The sequence below is a fragment of the Pyrus communis genome, chromosome 2, assembly GCF_963583255.1.
Source record: "Pyrus communis chromosome 2, drPyrComm1.1, whole genome shotgun sequence".
NCBI classification, from domain to species: Eukaryota; Viridiplantae; Streptophyta; class Magnoliopsida; order Rosales; family Rosaceae; genus Pyrus; species Pyrus communis.
In genome coordinates this window covers 6573419-6592679 of record NC_084804.1, presented here as the reverse complement: position 1 = coordinate 6592679, position 19261 = coordinate 6573419, and the positions used below count along the sequence as shown (strand labels likewise).

Genomic DNA, 19261 nt, shown 5'->3' with positions numbered 1-19261 from the left:
AGATGATTGTGACTTTGCCACATACCATTCCAGAGGTTAGGAAGATGCATATAAACATTTCAACTTACCCTAACCACTATTGTATGATTCATCAACGTCAGAAATTGAAACCAAAACATCTCTTGTGAAATATAGGCCTAAAATTCTCTAAACTACTATAGCACCAGTTGAGAATATCAAGAATTGAAATAATGATAATAATTATCATAACATTATGATTTATCTAGTAGTATTTTCTTTTAATTTTTTGGCTTTTGAATGTCACGATGGCAAGTAATGAAAATATTCCTAAAATAAATAAATAAATTAAAACAAAAGAAACTTTGAGGCTAAGCTTAGTATACATAAAATATGTGTTCTACCAAATAGGAAATTACCAATGACAGCTCAAGAAAGGGCATCAAACTTATTAATCGTGGAAGGGCAATATAGTCAGAAAGAAATAGGCCGAATCGTAACGGCTAGTTTGAACCGGGAGCAAAACGCACGCTCTCCTATATAGCAGATTCAGAGGATTTGCCCTACTGGTTTGTTTGGACCGAAACTCTCTCAACTCCTCCAAAAGTTCCAAACTTTTCAACTCTACTGGGTTCTCTCAATCACTCAGTCCACCATGAACATCTTCAAGAAGAAGACCTCCCCCAAAGGTTTCCTCTCTCTCTCTCTCTCTAGGGTTTCATTAGTTCTTCTCACTGATTAGGGTTTTTGCATTGCCACTGTGTTTGGTGGGTGAGCAATTGTGGAAGAAGAAATGGGATTTTCAAATAAAATGTTTCTCATTGTTTTTAGTCTCTCTTGGATTTTTAGGAACTTAACATTTCAAACTTCACTATCTTTTTTCTTTTTTCTTTTTCTGTGTATCATTGTTTTAGAATTTTAAGTAAATTTTTGGGGTTCTTTTTGTTTTTTCTTCTCAGAATTGGTTTTGTGGGCTTTCTAGTTTCTGCAGATTTATTTGTTGTTGGTTGTCTGTTTGATTAAATCTGTGAGTGAATTTGTTAAATTGGTTGTGCATTTGAACAGAGGCTCTCAGGGAAAGCAAAAGAGAGATGAGTGTTGCTACAAGAGGTATGTTTTCTTCTCTTTATCTTGTTTGAATTTGCTTCAAAGTTGCTGAAACCAACTGCATATTATATTTGCATTCTGCTGAATGTTTTTCTATTGATTTTTTACCAATCTAGTTTCCTGTCATCGGCTTAAATACGTGTATGATACACCCGCATAAAACCGAAAAAGACGCTATCAATTGTTTTAATTTCCATGTTTTTGTGGTTTGCTTCCTTATTTGTCGGAAACATGACTCAGAATCTACAGTTTCTTCAATCACAAAGTTCCAAACTTGTTCGGCGTACTTCAGCTAAAATTATGTTTTAGTCTTTGGTTAGAGGCAACAAATTGAAACTACAACATTAAGCGGTTTAACTTTTTTTGTCAACCCTGCTCCCATTTTTTTCTCTTACAGGTATTGAACGTGAGATCGCATCTCTTCAGTTGGAGGTATTTGTTACAATTACCCTGAACCTTCTGATTGACTATGTTTTCGGATGTTTCCCTCAGTGTCCTCCTTGTTTCTGCATTTCAGGAGAGGAAGTTGGTGGCAGAGATCAAGAAAACGGCTAAAACTGGAAACGAGGCAAGTTTACTTTTCCATTTAAGTTACTCTTTCCTCGTACTGGTTAATGTGCGAATTAGCTGTAAGCTAATGGTCAATACGATTAGGGGATATCGTATAGGTTTTACACTTTAAGAATCAAAAGTATGCAGCTCAACATATTTTCCCAACGTGATTTGGATGTATTGATTAGAATTACCTAACTATGTCTTTTGAATTTAATTCTTTTATTTCAACCATTTGAATTTTAAGACAATTTCATGCACGTCAATAAAGTGAAACATTCAGCCTTGCTAGTAGCTGCTATGTTAAATTTCAAATATTAGTGAAAATTAGAAAATGATATAAGCTGGTTAGCTAGCTGATTCAGAAGTTAATGTAGATTGATGCCGGAGTAGCCATTCAAAACTATATTATATACTGTACTGAACAAAAGGATACATGACAAATCAAACATTAAAGGAGGGCTTTAGCAAGTGGTAATTCTTAGTGTGTAAGTGACTGCTACTTCAGGTATTAGGAGAAAACTAACCTACATAAGTTTGCTCCATTACTGATAGGTTACCAAACTGAGCTGACTTTTTTTTGCAATGTTTCTTCGTGGAATTTGACAAACTGTGAGAGGAAGATCATTTACACGAATAGATACCGCATACCGCATGTCTATATGTAGATGAACGAATGTTCTGTAGGTTGGCTTGTGCAGTAAGCTGGCAAAACCCTGTCAGTCATGTCGTCAAACCTAACCATTCATTATTAAAACTGAATGATCAATAAGTTTTATCCAGGCTGCTACAAAAATCCTGGCTCGTCAACTCGTTAGGCTACGCCAACAGATAACTAACTTGCAAGGAAGTCGTGCCCAAATAAGAGGTGTAGGCACCCATACACAGGTCAGCATTTTATGCTTTGAGTTCAGTTAAAAGATTATAATATATATTATGCGGTGAGCAACTTTCTGATTGTCGGTATCCTTGCAATATGTTTGCAGGCATTATACGCAAGCACTTCTATTTCCACAGGCATGAAAGGTGCAACTAAAGCAATGGTAGCAATGAACAAGGTATACATATCAAGAGAATTTCGGATGATTAACATGGCAGATTTACTAGTTATTACTATGTAGTAGTCCTTTAAATTTATTATTACTGATTTTGTTTCTCATTTGGAATCATCTAGTCCAGCTCTTGAAATTAATTAAGTATTGTTGTCATTATCTATTTCTCTTTTCAGCAAATGGCACCTGCAAAACAAGTTAAAGTGATTAGAGAATTCCAGAAGAACGCAGCACAAATGGATATGACGGTAATACTAATGGTTTCCAACTTTTTGGGTAATAATTTCTTGGTTAATTCAATGTTGGTTTTAATCAAATGAACACACAACCGGAACCTACCATGTCCAAAGGAAATTTCGCTTGCCAAATGTGGTTTACCAGATCCAAACATATATGTGAGAGAACTGAAACTCAAACCCTCCGTTGTTTAAAAATGGCAACATAGATGTAGTTAGTTTTTGGCCAGGACAATTAAACGCTGCCATTTTCCTCCCTGATTGGCCTACTGTCATGTTCTAGAATGCACGTTTCATATTGTTGTCTATGCAGATAGAAATGATGTCAGAGTCTATTGATGAAACCTTGGACAAAGATGAGGCTGAAGAGGAAACAGAGGAGCTCACTAACCAGGTGGAGTATCGGCATCCTTATAGTAGTTTTATTTTCTTGTACAGGGGTATTAGCATTATCTTATTAATCCAGAACTGAAATATTTCATTTCAGGTGCTCGATGAGATTGGTGTTGATATTGCATCCCAGGTTGGTGCTTTGAGATTGATAGCGAGTTTGTTTGATTATTATTATTTTTTTCGTTTTAAACCAACTTATCTTTGACTCTTGTTCTCGTTCCTTACAGTTATCTTCAGCTCCAAAAGGCAGAATTGCATCGAGAAATACTGTAAATGTAGCTCCGAGGAATGCTGAAAATGTGGCTTCAAGGAATGCTGAAAATGTAGCTCCTAAGAATGCTGCAAATGTTGTTAACAGGTATGTCCATTACTGACTATTAGAAACACCAAATGATTTTTCCTTCTTTAGAACTCAGTAATTTGTGTCATGTTTAGATTTTTAGAAGTTTACATTTTGTATTGGCGATGGACTGATTGTTTGATATTTCAAAGTGAAAAGCACCAGTACTGAAAATGATTCATGAACGCGTAAAAAGTAGGTGGACATAACTGGTTGATTTTACTTTTCTATATACTAGGCATCATCATATTTTTACAGATATTTGCACTACACTGTTGCTAACTTGCCTTAATAAACTAGCATTGCTTGACATTGAGTCAAAATCTGAAGAAGATTGCTCACATCATCAGTATCATTAGGGGGTTTAAGCATGTCTTATACATCCACGACCGTTTTGGCGTGGTTTTTTTGATAAAGTTATTGTATTGTATCATAATGAAAGGTTACCTACAATTAGTTTTGTCCTTAGTTTGATAGATAGTTGTACTAAAATGCTAGCATAAAGTTGGTGGACACAACATGTTGATATTTTTATAAGGAAAAAAGGCATCATCAGATTTCTATGACGGTCTTTTGCCAACTTTCCATGGTTAATTATCATTGCTTGAGTTTGAGTCGTAAGTTGTAACTTGAAGAATGATTGCTCACGTAGTCGGTACCATTTAGGGGGTTATGCATATCTGGCGGTATCACTGAAATATATTGACTTTCTTTCATATTTGGGTAGATGCTCTGAAAGCCCGTTTGGTGTGCAGAGGCAATTGATCTAAAAGCCATGTTTGGTGCCTAGTACTAGATTGGATTGGATATTTCACTAGATTGAATGTATGTTGAAGTAAGAAATGAATCCGAAAGTTACGAAGGAAACTTATCCCTTTCAATCTCCACAAGTTAGTAGGATTGGACAGAATTCCTTCATAACTAATGCATCATCTACCGTCAACTTGGACAAATTTTGGAAGGTGGCCTTCATTTCTTTCCTCAGCATACCACTTATCTCTACCATTTAGTAGGTAGAGATAGCTTGTTGATTTGGCCAAATAAAAGGTGTCATTCGATTTCTATGACAAACTGTTGCCACTTGCCATGATAAACTAGTATTGGTTGAGTTTGAGTCGCAAGTTGAAAAATAATACGCTCCCATCATCAAAACCAGTCTGGTTCCTTTTCGTGTGGTTTCCATATAATATTCAGTGTATCCTAACACTCTTTCTTAACCGTATGCAGTTCTGAATCGCCCGACGTTGAGGATCTTGAGAAGAGGTTGGCCTCTCTGCGACGTTTGTGATCCCGTTAAGCATGCAGCGCGCACATCTTGATCATCATCATCATTATACATCCGTTCGTGTAAATTGAATCAAATTACAAAGCAAGACCATAAGAAAAGAAGAATATATTGTAATAATAGCAGGACTCCCTGGATGATATATATTTGTTTTAGCAATTATTTGGATTGGATGGAGACGGATTCTACTAAATAACAAACAAGGTTGTTAGTTTTCATGACATGGTGGGGTGCCTAACATACACACTCTCATACTCCTTGTATGATTTAACAATTCTTGTCACTGTGATGTTAACATATTTGCTTTCTTTCTATTTTATTTTATTTTATTTTTCTGAAAACTTGAACAAAAATTTGTCGTAGGTGGTCACTATTTAAACTTTAAAGTGAGAGTCAACGTTGTAAGGTCAACCATGGCAAACTACTTCGGGAAATCTAGATTACTCATTTAAATCATGAGGCTCCTATTAGTCCGTCCCACTAGCCTACTCACACAAAATCAAAGGCTTGGATCTCCAGCTCCGTTGGCTCTGAACATAGAGATCCAGAGAGGAACTTAATTCTCAACTTTGGGTAGAAGTTGCTAGGAAGCTATTAAATAACGTGAGATAAACACCAAATGGCTTGTTTGAATAAGTCCTATGATTTTCTTTTCTTTCATTACGAGCAATATTAGTTCTCTAAGCCAGACTATAGAAGGGGGAGGGTTTGAACTTAGGACGATGTTGGTTAAGAGAGAATTTAGTAGTGTTCTTCTGCAAATTTCTATAGGATGGATTAGAGAAAGAGAAATATAGGCTGGTTCATGTATCAAGTTCGGCAGAAAGTTTGCAAAAATTGAAGACCAAAGTCATCAATTCAATCAACATTAAACATGTATATTTATCACTTTCAGTTTCACATAAGATAAAAAATAGAGAGGGAAAAGAAGAACACTAACGAAGAACATTAACAAAGAACATTTGTAAACAGAAGATTCCAGACAGTGTGATGCCTAGTGGCAATGAAGGCGAACTGGGAGCCCTTTTTCCGGTGTTGGCATCATGTCGCCTGTGATCTTCTTCTTAGGAAATAGCACTTCCCATTTGAACCTCTTCACCACATTGTGAACGAAGGTGAGGATTGCTAGGCGAGCGTACTCTTTCCCGGGGCACATTCTTGGCCCCTCCTCCAAATGGAACGAATGTGAAAGTTGGGAATGCACTTAGGTCATCATATCTTGATGGATCAAACTTTTCAGGGTTGGGGAAGTATTCCGGGTTCATGTTTGTTGTACTGACAGTCAGTAGACCTTCCAGCGCTTCGGAATGGTGTAACCGGCGTAGGTAAAATCAGTCAAGTCCTCTCTGAATTCCTTGAAGTGGCTGTGTGAATCTCATCACTTCATACAACACATTCCATGAGTACTTCATCTTGTTGATGTCTTCCCACTCCAGTAAGTCTTTTGGCTTCTTTGAGTCTACAATATCTTTGTGCTCTGTTTTTTACAAGACAATTAGCTTATAGTAGATAATTGATCATTTAGATGAAGATCAATATTTAGAAAAATATAAGACATATGATTTAGGATTACATAGAATTTCAGATGAAGAGATGAAAAAATTAATCTTAGAAATAGGAGTAGAACATATTGTAGGATCAAAAGAATATAATAATTTATTAGAATTGAAAGTAGAATGTAATCCAGCAGAATAAAGTAGTACATCAGGAGTAGAAATCCAGGATACACAAGTAGAACTAATCAACAATTTTTGAGACCAACAAATGAACAATATAAAGAACAAGTTGGAGTAGATTACATAGAAGAAAGTATGATAAAACCATCTAGAAAAAATGGGATTTCATATTTGAGAGGACTATAACAGATTAATATAGCAGAAAATATATTAAATTTAGATAATGTAGATCCACAAGATTGGGAAATGACGATTGAGAGATGGGAGAAAGGTTGCGTACATGCAGCATTAATGTTAGATTTTAGTAATTCACAAAATATATTAGATTACTTTGAGCATACTTTAGATGGTTTAGTTTTTTATTATTTCTAGTAGCATCAGGTAGCTAAAACACATTTTCATATTGATGGTTTTGTTACCTTGATTAAGCAAGAAATTTTAGATCATAATAGGTTAGATGGCAGAAGCGAACAAGAACAAATAAGAGCAATTATAAATTTAGAACAATTACAAATTTGTGATTTACAGTATATAGCTGAGTATACTACATATTTCTTTAAATATTTAGGAAGAACATGTAGAATTAGTGATATTAATTAATTAGATACTTATATGACAAAAATAAAACAACCAATAGGTGAAAAGATTTGGAATGAATGGCAAAAGCATCCAAAGAAAAATTATATTGCAATACGACCTAGAATTCAACATGTATATGATATACTTAAACAATAATGTATTCAAATAAAAGCTAAGAAACAGATTAGGAAACAATTTTACATGAATTGTAAAAATATAGATATACCACAACAGTATAGTTGTCATAAGAAAAAGAAGCATAAGAAAATATACAAAAAGAAATATAGGTCGTATAAATCTTACAAACAACATTAGAATTTCAGCATAAAACATTCAAGAACATATAGGAAGAGAAAATATATTCCAAAACAATTTAATAAAAGAAGTGGTAGACCTTGGATTAGAAAATATAAAGCATCAAAAGATAACAGTAGTTGTAAATGTTATTTATGTGGAGAAGTTTATCATATTAGACCTAAATGTCCAAAATTAGGAAAACAGCCAAGAGAAAAAGTACATTTGATGGTGTTGTTTAAGTTAGAAGAGGATGAGGATATACAGTCAATATATAGTTTAAATGATTTAAGTGATAATGAGAGTATTTATAGTATAGAAAGTATAAATATGATAGATTCAGACTCGGAAGAATCAAGTAGTTTAAATAGTGATTTAGAAGAATATATGTGTGCATTCATAGAAGAACAACATGAAGAAGAGTATACATATATAAATTTAGGTTGGCCAAAAAAATATCATAAGTGTAGCAAGTTAGTTGCAAATAAATATTATAATACATATTCAAAATTGTGTGAAAAATGTTATAGTAATAGGTTATTAGAAATTAATTCAGCAGAATCACAAGAAAATACTAAAATATTAAGAAATATTGTTTATAGTATAGAAAAGCAAAAAAATAGTTCTTTAATTACCATAAATTGTGAAATAGAAATAGCAAAAAAAAACAAAAAATATAAACAACAACCATGATAGATACAGGAAGCACAAAAATTTCATAAGAGAAGAGTTAGTACCAAAAAATGTAGACAAAAATTAGTAAAACCAGTGAGAATAATACAGTTTGATGAGAGACTAGTTTATTTAATACATTATATTAATAATGAGTCTATTAAAGTAGAAAAACAACAATTTAATTTACCATTAACATTTGCTTCACCATTAGGATCATACCCATTCATTTTAGGTTTAAACTTTTTGAAAAGTTTGCAAGGTTTTTTATTTATGAATCCTAACATAACATTTTTCAAAAGAGGCATTACAATAAATGATCAAAGTAATACTGTAGAAGCATACAAAAGTATAAGTATAGAAGAATCTAGTGGTCAAGATAGTCATTATTTAGAAAACTTAAAAGAAACTGATGAGCATAACAATATAAAAGAGTTTGATAAAGAAATATTTGAACATGAATATCCGATTTTAGAAGATGGAACCCGTATAGAAATATTACAGTTAGATAGACCAAAGAGTTTAGAAGAATTATTACAATTAGCAAAACAAACTAGGATTATAGGAGAAGACCCACATTTATATTGGAGTAAAAATTAAATAATAGCAAAATTAGATATAATTAATCCAGATTTAAACATAAAGATAGCTGATATATCTTGTAGTTTAATAGATAAACAAGAGTTTGAGCATCAAATAAAAGAGTTGTTAAATTTAAAAGTAATTAGACCACTAAATCTAAACATAGATCAGCAACATTTATTATGAGAAAACATTCAGAACTAAAGAGAGGTAATGATAGAATAATTTATAATTATAAGAGATTAAATGATAATACATATAAAGATAGTTATAAGTTACCAAATAAGGAGGAGCTTATAAATAAAATTCAAGAGAGTAAATATTTTAGTAAATTTGATTGTAAATCAGGATTTTGACAAATACGATTAGCAAAAGAATCAATTGAGTGGATAGCCTTTACTTGTTCAGAAGGATATTCTGAGTGGCTTGTTATGTCATTTGGATTTAAAAATGCTCTATCGATCTTTCAAGGAAAGATGAACCAAATTTTCAATAAATATGATAAATTTTGTAGTGTTTATGTAGATGATATTTTAGTACATAATAAAAATAGAAATGAACATAGAAATCACTTAGAGATAGTTTTACAAAAATTTATCAATAATGGAATTGTAATTAGCAAAAATAAAATAGCATTAGGAATGTATATTAAGTCAGGTACAATACAATTACAAGATCATATAGTTAAAAAGGTATTAGAATTTCAAGATAAGTTAGAAGATAAAAAACAGTTACAAGCATTTTTAGGATTATGAAATTATGCAAACAAATTTATCTCTGATTTTGGAAGAAAAATAGCAGTATTACAAGGTAAAACTAGCGAAACATGACAAAAATATTTTAATAGTGAATATATTAAATTAGTTCAAAATATAAAGGAAGAAATTACTCAACTGAAACCATTAACATTACCATTAGATGATAACTAAAAAATAGTTGAAATACATGCTTCATCATTATGATTGGCAGTTATACTATACCAAAAAAGTATAAGGAGTCACTAAAGTCGACAAATAAGTTTATAGATATTCATCAGGAAAATTTAGTGATGTACAGTGAAGATTACCATTAACACATTTAGAAATTTTAGGAATAATTAACTCACTTGAGGCATTTTCTTTATTTTTACATAATGAAGTATATACGATTAGAAAAGATTGTCAAAATATAATTTCTTAGTATAACAAAATACATGCTACTAAATAGGTAGCCCGAAGATGGATTAATTTTATTGATTCAATTACAGGAAATGATTTTAAACCAATTTTTGAACATATAAAAAGTAATGACAATATATTAACTGATATCTTATCAAGATTAATTCGTTGAACATGAATGGAATATCATGGACCATCATTCTCAAATAGCACAAGACCACAAGGCAGAAGAGCACATTTCAATAGCATAATGATGCACCATGGACCTTCATCATTCAATGGATTCCAAAATAGCTTAAGCAGACCAACATCACCACCAGTACCCACTTTCAACTTTAGTGGCACTCTTGTTGAAGGAATCAGAAATCCAACTCTGAGGTATAGGTCAAGGGTACCAAAACTCTCTGATAGGCAACAGGTTCTCTTAAATAACTTTTGGAATATCCAAATCAAATAGCCAAGTATGAGGTTAGGTCATGAAAAACTAATTAAGGTCTTAGAACAAAAGTTTGATAACTTTAATTTTAATTTCCATCAAAATCAGCATCATATTCATTATCTTGAGTACAATTTTTAAGTCATTTTTAGAGACCATGAGTCATTACTTAGTAAGTTTACCAAAATGAACCAAGAACTCCAATCTCTTAAAATGCAACAAAATGCAAGTGACATCCTGAAAAGAGAATTGAAAATAAATTTAGAAATTGATCAGCATAAGAATAAAGGAAAAGAGGTTATTGAACCCATAGAACAAGAGGCTAATGAGCCTATAGAAGAGATTAAGTTGAGTTCTTAGAAGAAGACATTAAAATGGAGTAGCATCAAAATAATGAGCAGCATCAACATCTGAATTACAAAGAAAGGCAAGATAGATATGAAAGTTTTATTAGGAACATTTAGACTTAATAATAAATGATATCCTATTAGAAGAAATTTCAAAAGCAAAATTAAGAATAATGTTACCAGATATGCAAAATGAGATCCTGAGCAGAGCATCACATTCCATGAAAGAGTTATAATTACAATTACAATGTGCTTTGTATCAGTCAATCTTTGATCCAAAATCAGGGATGAATATTATTACAAAAATATATTCACCATGTATTTGTGATAGTACAGAAAATTGTATTTGTAAACCAGAAATTAGTATAGTTGTGGTCAAGATTAACTTAAGAGATTTTAGACCATGACATTTTAGTTATGAGCATCATAAAAAACATAATATAGTAAAAGTTACCCCAGCTTTAATATTAGAGTTTGACTATCTTGATAAAATCTTTATTAACCAAATTTCCCAACTAGAATCATTTCCTGAAAGGCTTATAAAAGCAGCAGAATATTATCTAGAACAGTAGAAAGAAATTTGTACAAATTTTATCAATATTCCTCCAGATTGGTATGTACATATGCATAAGGAGAAAGCTAGGCATATTGCCATGATTAATGACGAGTCCTTTAGATTATCACATATCTCCCCACACAGGTGGACTCCTTCATACAAAAATATTTTAAGATTTCGAGGGATTGAAATGTCAGTCTTAGATGAGTTTGAAAATTTTACATATGATAAGATATTAGTAGCAAAAGAATAAGAAATGTATATTTACAGTAAGTTAAAACCCAATCATCAGTCATACTAGAAGGCTCAAAATTTCAAAGGATAAACAAAAGATATGTATTACAAGGTAAAAGAAGAAAGAGAAAAAGAAGCAGAGCTAGTAGGAGGCGACGAACAGTGTTGGAACAGTTTGATAGAAGAATAGCTGCATAACATTGACAACATGATACAAGCATGAAGAGCTGGCAGCAAATTAGCATAAGTTGAACAACATCATGTAAAATAATGTATTTTGATCAGACAGAAATGTTAATATCATTGTGAACTCTGCTACAATAAAGAAATAATGGTATTAGAGTAAATAAAGAAAATAGCTTGATCCATTATAGACATTTCATAAACAAAATGTCATTTTGATTAAGAATAAATAGTGTTAGGCCATTTTTATTAAAACTTCCTTATTTTAAGGCTGAGAAAAAATATACAAAACAATCTGAGATGCCTAGTGACGAGTAAGGCGAACCGGAAGTCCTTTTTCCGGTGTTGGCATCATGTCGCCGGTGATCTTCTCATCAGGAAATACCACTTCCCATTTGAACCTCTTGACCACATTGTGAACGAAAGTGAGTATCGCTAGGCGAGCGTACTCTTTCCCAGGGCACATTCTTGGCCCCCCTCCAAATGGAACAAATGTGAAAGCTGGGAATGCACTTAGGTCATCATATCTTGATGGGTCAAACTTTTCTGGGCTGGGGAAGTACTCTGAGTTCATGTTTACTGTACTCACAGTCCAATATACTTTCCAGCCCTTCGGAATGGTGTAACCGGCGTAGGTAAAATCAGTCAAGGCCTCTCTAAATGTTCCTTGGAGTGGCGGCGTGAATCTCATCACTTCATACAACACGTTCCATGAGTACTTCATTTTGTTGATGTCTTCCCATTCCAAAAAGTCTCCTGGCTTCTTTGAGTCTGCAATTTGCTTGTGCTCTGAATTTAACACGACAAGTCAAGCATTTGCACCAAAAAAATGTGACCAATATGCTCCAAATTGGATTTGGTAAGACCAAAATTAATGAAAATTAAGTAGAAATGTTAAGTTTAAGTGATTGGTATTTACCAGCTAGGACCTTGGCATAAATGTCTGGCCTCTCTCCAACATATTTCATGAAGAATGTCATGGCAGTGGCCACAGTGCTATATCCTGCGGTCAATAAGCCCATGATCTTGTCCGCGACCTCAGCCTCGGGCATGTGTTTGCCGGATGGATCACTAGCCACGATCATGTGTGACAATATATCATGCATGGGACCTCCTGCGGCCATTGCAGCCTTCTTCGCCTGAATCACAATCCTCAACTCCTTTCGCAGCGCATCGGCCGCTTTGGTTGCCTTGTAGAATGTTGTTCCGGGGAAGTTGATAATAAGTGAATGCATACCAACAGTAACATCATCAAAGTTGCTCACCAGCCTTGCAATTCGCTCGGAATCATCGATCCCCAGGAAGAATCTGCAGGCAAGACTTAGAGTGAGGGTCTTGGCCAAAGGGTAGACCTCGACCACATCTTTGCCTTCCCAATAGGCCTTCATCTGTTCCTGGGTGACAGAGTCCATTTTCCCCAAGTACCTAACCAGTGCTTCCGGCTTCAAAAACCCTGGCGATCTTATAACTTTCGCTTCTTCATCACGTGAAGGTTGTGCCACAGCAGGAGCAGCAGCAGCGGTGGGGGCGGCAGCCTTGTATGATCGAAACATCTTTTGCATCGAATGTGGTCGAAAAGCTGTGAAGTACTTTTGTTCATTGGAGAAGAGAAATTTGTGTCCACTAGGACCACAAATCACTGCAGTTTTTTCCCCAAGAATATAGGTCTTGAAGATGTCAGGAGAGTACCTCCTCATCCTCTTGAACACAAAATTTTCTGGCTTCCCGAACAGGAACTCGATCGATTCACCCACAATAGGCCACCCCATGCTTCCTGGTGGGAGGTTTTTGCCATCATCTGATTTTCCTTTGAATGCAAAGATTGTAAAGGCTAAGAAAGCAGCACCTAAAGAGAATATAAGGTACAAAGTCTCCATGGTTGGAATTTGGAGCTGATCAGGTCTCAAATACTTAGCTGAGACTGATTGAAGTTAGCAAGAGGAGTGGTGTGTAGGAAGCTTGGAAAGTTGGGGTTTTATAGGGAAAGATTCAACTGTGTCAACAACTTTGAGTTAGCAGTAGCACACCAAAAATGACAAACTTTGAATATTCTTCAGAAGGAGGACTTGGTTTGATATAAAATATTCAAACTTGAACCTGCAGTAACATTAATCATATATTCATAAAACACATGGTTACTTGCTCCACTAAGTTTATTGCTAGGTGGTCCTTCAATTTGCCGATGTTAGCATTCATGTGAACATGAAGGGGTTTATGGTCACAACAGAAACCTGTTTGCTGGAATTCTCTACTTAACTAGTGCATTACTAAGGCTTCGGTACCAAAATTGTTACGTACTCGTTTAACTTGTGTGAGGATGGCTATTGGTGCATTGGATACATAAATTCAAAACATGTTGACCTGTGGATACATAAATATTCAAAATTTCGGATACGTAAAAATTTATGTATCCACAGGTCAATACTTAATTATACATAAATTGTCACAAAAATTCAAAAAAAATATTGACTTGTGGATACATAAATTTTTTAACAATTTTAAAGTCTTCAAAATATAAAAGATCCAAATTATGTTATGAAATTTATGATACAAAACTAATCCGAAATTTCAGATAAATTCTGATAATGCAAACTTCCGAACTTGAAACTAATATATAAGGGCGCGGACTGCACGATTATTGCACTTGTATTTGCACGACTATTTATTGAGGTTTATCCTTTGGTCAACATTCATCTGAGCGTCAACTTTAGTAGGCCAACCTTGGCGACCAACAACAACAACAGGAAATCAGACTCACTGCAAGTAATTTAGTAATGGTATTCGTGGATTGCTATTTAACTGAGGATTTCTAATTTGATACTAAATTTATGTAAATTACTGAGAGTGAAACTTAAACTAGATCGCATAATATACTACTTAAAATCAATTTGACTAGATTTGCAATGACAACTTTCATAATTTGAAGATCACATGAATTTACCTAATTTGAAAATAGCAGAATAAGAAGTAATGGATCTCATGAGTTTCGATATATTTATTATCTCTTCTAATTCAACTTCAATGTTAAATAGGAAAATGACGGCTTGAGCTCGATCTTTGATGGCTAATCTAACAAAGTTTATCATTTACCCAAAAAAAAAAAAAAAAAATTCAAATATTAAATACGAAAGTGATTTTTAATTTTGTTTAATTAAATAAAAGGTAATATATCACATGATTTTGCAATTTCTCACTACAGGAAGCCATGAAGGTGAATAAAAGAAAGAAAAAAAAGGAGGAGCAAGTATTTCAAAGCTGAGAAAAAAATTCAAAACGATCTGAGATGCCTAATGACGGGTAAGGCGAACCGGAAGTCCTTTTTCCGGTGTTGGCATCATGTCGCCGGTGATCTTCTCCTTGGGAAATACCACTTCCCATTTGAACCTCTTGACCACATTGTGAACGAAAGTGAGTATCGCGAGGCGAGCGTACTCTTTCCCAGGGCACATTCTTGGCCCCCCTCCAAATGGAACAAATGTGAAAGCTGGGAATACACTTAGGTCATCATATCTTGATGGGTCAAACTTTTCTGGATTGGGGAAGTACTTTGAGTTCATGTTTACTGTACTCACAGTCCAATATACTTTCCAGCCCTTCGGAATGGTGTAACCGGCATAGGTAAAATCAGTCAAGGCCTCTCTAAATGTTCCTTGAAGTGGCGGCGTGAATCTCATCACTTCATACAACACGTTCCATGAGTACTTCATTTTGTTGATGTCTTCCCATTCCAAAAAGTCTCCTGGCTTCTTTGAGTCTGCAATCTGCTTGTGCTCTGAATTTAACAAGACAAATCAAACTTTAGCACCAAAAAAATGTGACCAATATGCTCCAAATTGGATTCGGTAAGACCAAAATTAATGAAAGTTAAGTAGAAACGTTAAGTTGAAGTGATTGGTATTTACCAGCTAGGACCTTGGCATAAATGTCTGGCCTCTCTCCAACATATTTCATGAAGAATGTCATGGCAGTGGCCACAGTGCTATATCCTGCGGTCAATAAGCCCATGATCTTGTCCGCGACCTCAGCCTCGGGCATGTGTTTGCCGGATGGATCACTAGCCACGATCATGTGTGACAATATATCATGCATGGGACCTCCTGCGGCCATTGCAGCCTTCTTCTCCTGAATCACAATCCTCAACTCCTTTCGCAGCGCATCGGCCGCTTTGGTTGCCTTGTAGAATGTTGTTCCGGGGAAGTTGATAATAAGTGAATGCATACCAACAGTAACATCATCAAAGTTGCTCACCAGCCTTGCAATTCGCTCGGAATCATCGATCCCCAGGAAGAATCTGCAGGCAAGACTTAGAGTGAGGGTCTTGGCCAAAGGGTAGACCTCGACCACATCTTTGCCTTCCCAATAGACCTTCATCTGTTCCTGGGTGACAGAGTCCATTTTCCCCAAGTACCTAACCAGTGCTTCCGGCTTCAAAAACCCTGGCGATCTTATAACTTTCGCTTCTTCATCACGTGAAGGTTGTGCCACAGCAGGAGCAGCAGCAGCGGTGGGGGCGGCAGCCTTGTATGATCGAAACATCTTTTGCATCGAATGTGGTCGAAAAGCTGTGAAGTACTTTTGTTCATTGGAGAAGAGAAATTTGTGTCCACTAGGACCACAAATCACTGCAGTTTTTTCCCCAAGAATATAGGTCTTGAAGATGTCAGGAGAGTACCTCCTCATCCTCTTGAACACAAAATTTTCTGGCTTCCCGAACAGGAACTCGATCGATTCACCCACAATAGGCCACCCCATGCTTCCTGGTGGGAGGTTTTTGCCATCATCTGATTTTCCTTTGAATGCAAAGATTGTAAAGGCTAAGAAAGCAGCACCTAAAGAGAATATAAGGTACAAAGTCTCCATGGTTGGAATTTGGAGCTGATCAGGTCTCAAATACTTAGCTGAGACTGATTGAAGTTAGCAAGAGGAGTGGTGTGTAGGAAGCTTGGAAAGTTGGGGTTTTATAGGGAAAGATTCAACTGTGTCAACAACTTTGAGTTAGCAGTAGCACACCAAAAATGACAAACTTTGAATATTCTTCAGAAGGAGGACTTGGTTTGATATAAAATATTCAAACTTGAACCTGCAGTAACATTAATCATATATTCATAAAACACATGGTTACTTGCTCCACTAAGTTTATTGCTAGGTGGTCCTTCAATTTGCCGATGTTAGCATTCATGTGAACATGAAGGGGTTTATGGTCACAACAGAAACCTGTTTGTTGGAATTCTCTACTTAACTAGTGCATTACTAAAGCTCCGGTACCAAAATTGTTACGTACTCGTTTAACTTGTGTGAGGGTGACTATTGGTGCATTGGAAATGTTGCTCATTTGTGACCAAAAAGGTTACTGATTCGAGTTGTGAAAAAAACATTTTTGCAAAGCAAAGGTATGGCTGCGCAAGATAAGCGTTCCTCCTCCGATCCTCACAAAACAAAGAGCCTTGTTGGCTTGAAGGCACCCTTTTACTTGTTTAACTTGTGTAATTTGTAGCAAGATTAGATGATTAGAAGTTTATTGGACTGAATACTATAAAAGCATGTTTTTCTTCTTCATTTTCTCTCTGATTAAATTGGAAAGGGCACCATGCCAAAGTGATTTCTATACATTTTGTTCAACGTTTGCTAACCATCTCTGTTTTAAGTTTTTAGTTCTCATTTCAGATTTGGGTTTTCAACTTCCAGTTTTCTTTTTTTCAAAAATTAAAAAAAATACAAAAACTGAAAACCAAATAATTATCGAAATGCTTCTTCGAATTTCGTTGGATGATTATTTCTAAACTTGGCATCGATTGTTGTAGATTCAAAAGCTTTAATTTAAAAATAAAAAATAAAATACTAGACAGTGGCTTTGTCATGAAATTAATTCCTTCAAGGGCTAGGAAGACCCACATAAACATCTCTCCCTAACTACTATCATGTGCTTCACAGACACCAGAATTGAATGCAAAACATACTGTGTGAAATACAAATCTAGAACTGTGGTAGGTGATTCAAAAGCTTTAATTCAAGAGTAATGCTATTCATATCATGTTTTTGTACCACATTTTCATACCACCTTAGGTGTTATTTGATGTGAACAGCCACATCACTTGAATAAATCATATTTCTAAATTTAGTTCACTATTTAATAGACTAATAATTAAGACAACTAGTTAATTAAATGATGATTGTGCTATACGAGGAGTCTTTCTACTTCATTTCCTTGAGTTTTGCAAATTTTTCAAATGATGTGGCTGTCCACATCAGATGCTACCTAAAGTGGTATAGAAATATGATACAAAAACTTGGTATGAATAACATCACTCTTAATTCAAGGAAACAAAATAGCAAATTAAATGGCGAGAGATACATAATACAAGTGATGTTAAGCACCAAGGTACTTACAATAACACCCGCGTACGTCATGGGCACCTGAAGCGGTGGCCAATTAATTCAGCCTTGAGGCTTCTCAGCCGGCTTCCATAATTGGCTTTATAAAGATCTTCCCCTCGCATAAGGGACTTTCCGTTACATGCATCTCCTCATCTGTTTCTTCTTATTCATCTTGGCGGTTACCAACCTTCCCACCACCACCCCCTCCCCCGGTCCGTTACATGCATCTCCTCATCTGTTTCTTCTCATCTGTTTCTTCTTATTCATCTTGGTGGTTACCAACCTTTAATCTAAATAATAAAATTTTGTTTTGAGTCCCAACATTTCCAATTGTTAGAATTTTGGATGGCATTTGAAATCTACTTATTCGATCCGAAATTTTGAAAATTTTTAAACTTAACACTATAAAAAAAACCATGCATATTCTTATTTTATCATGTATTTAGATATGCTTTATTTTTGTTTTTTTATACTTAATTATACTATTAAATATTAAAAATAAAAAATGTAACTATTTTATCTTGTTTAATATGATTTATGTTGAACACATATACCCCTACAATAATCACAAAAATTCAAAAAAAATATTGACCTGTGGATACATAAATTTTTTAACAATTTTAAAGTCATCAAAATATAAAAGATCCAAATTATGTTATGAAATTTATGATACAAAACTAATTCGAAATTTCAGATAAATTCTGATAATGCAAACTTCCGAACTTGAAACTAATATATAAGGGCGCGGACTGCACGATTATTGCACTTGTATTTGCACGACTATTTATTGAGGTTTATCCTTTGGTCAACATTCAACTGAACGTCAACTTTAGTAGGCCAACCTTGGCGACCAACAACAACCAACAGGAAATCAGACTCACTGCAAGTAATTTAGTAATGGTATTCGTGGATTGCTATTTAACCGAGGATTTCTAATTTGATACTAAATTTATGTAAATTACTGAGAATGAAACTTAAACTAGATCGCATAATATACTACTTAAAATCAATTTGACTAGATTTGCAACGACAACTTTCATAATTTGAAGATCACATGAATTTACCTAATTTGAAAATAGCAGAATAAGAAGTAAAGGATCTTATGAGTCTCGATATATTTATTATCTCTTCTAATTCAACTTCAATGTTAAATAGGAAAATGACGGCTTGAGCTCGATATTCGATGGATAATCTAACAAAATTTATCATTTACCAAAAAAAAAAAATTCAAATATTAAATACGAAAG

General features: G+C 34.5%; 3 protein-coding genes and 1 pseudogene across 3 annotated transcripts; 1 reads left to right on the top strand and 3 right to left on the bottom strand.

The window, feature by feature from the left end:
* Positions 1-532: 532 nt before the first annotated feature.
* LOC137726923 (vacuolar protein sorting-associated protein 2 homolog 2-like) lies at positions 533-5136 on the top strand. Its single transcript, XM_068465875.1, has 11 exons — positions 533-647; positions 1024-1068; positions 1463-1497; positions 1583-1633; positions 2401-2505; positions 2604-2675; positions 2846-2917; positions 3219-3299; positions 3393-3428; positions 3526-3656; positions 4866-5136. The coding sequence occupies exons 1-11, from the start codon at positions 614-616 to the stop codon at positions 4924-4926; spliced, it is 723 nt and encodes a 240-aa protein (XP_068321976.1). The 5' UTR covers positions 533-613; the 3' UTR covers positions 4927-5136.
* A 669-nt stretch (positions 5137-5805) lies between these two features.
* LOC137726653 (cytochrome P450 716A75-like) lies at positions 5806-6335 on the bottom strand (annotated as a pseudogene).
* A 5430-nt stretch (positions 6336-11765) lies between these two features.
* LOC137726652 (beta-amyrin 28-monooxygenase-like) lies at positions 11766-13572 on the bottom strand. The gene is made up of 2 exons (XM_068465591.1): positions 12559-13572; positions 11766-12428 (listed from the first exon to the last, which is right to left on the bottom strand). The coding sequence occupies exons 1-2, from the start codon at positions 13514-13516 to the stop codon at positions 11944-11946; spliced, it is 1443 nt and encodes a 480-aa protein (XP_068321692.1). The 5' UTR covers positions 13517-13572; the 3' UTR covers positions 11766-11943.
* Positions 13573-14770: 1198 nt separating this feature from the next.
* Positions 14771-16555, bottom strand: LOC137726467 (beta-amyrin 28-monooxygenase-like). The gene is made up of 2 exons (XM_068465402.1): positions 15542-16555; positions 14771-15411 (listed from the first exon to the last, which is right to left on the bottom strand). Exons 1-2 carry the CDS (start codon positions 16497-16499, stop codon positions 14927-14929), a joined length of 1443 nt encoding a protein of 480 aa, XP_068321503.1. The 5' UTR covers positions 16500-16555; the 3' UTR covers positions 14771-14926.
* Positions 16556-19261: the final 2706 nt, after the last annotated feature.

Excerpts from the sequence above, each read along its gene's own strand:
- LOC137726923 (XM_068465875.1), top strand. The coding sequence starts at position 614 with ATGAACATCTTCAAGAAGAAGACCTCCCCCAAAG. Across the intron at positions 2,506-2,603 it reads GTGTAGGCACCCATACACAG|GCATTATACGCAAGCACTTC; the intron begins GTCAGCATTTTA and ends ATATGTTTGCAG. Across the intron at positions 2,918-3,218 it reads CAGCACAAATGGATATGACG|ATAGAAATGATGTCAGAGTC; the intron begins GTAATACTAATG and ends TTGTCTATGCAG.
- LOC137726467 (XM_068465402.1), bottom strand. The coding sequence starts at position 16,499 with ATGGAGACTTTGTACCTTATATTCTCTTTAGGTGCTGCTTTCTTAGCC. Across the intron at positions 15,412-15,541 it reads TTATGCCAAGGTCCTAGCTG|AGCACAAGCAGATTGCAGAC; the intron begins GTAAATACCAAT and ends TGTTAAATTCAG.
- LOC137726652 (XM_068465591.1), bottom strand. The coding sequence starts at position 13,516 with ATGGAGACTTTGTACCTTATATTCTCTTTAGGTGCTGCTTTCTTAGCC. Across the intron at positions 12,429-12,558 it reads TTATGCCAAGGTCCTAGCTG|AGCACAAGCAAATTGCAGAC; the intron begins GTAAATACCAAT and ends TGTTAAATTCAG.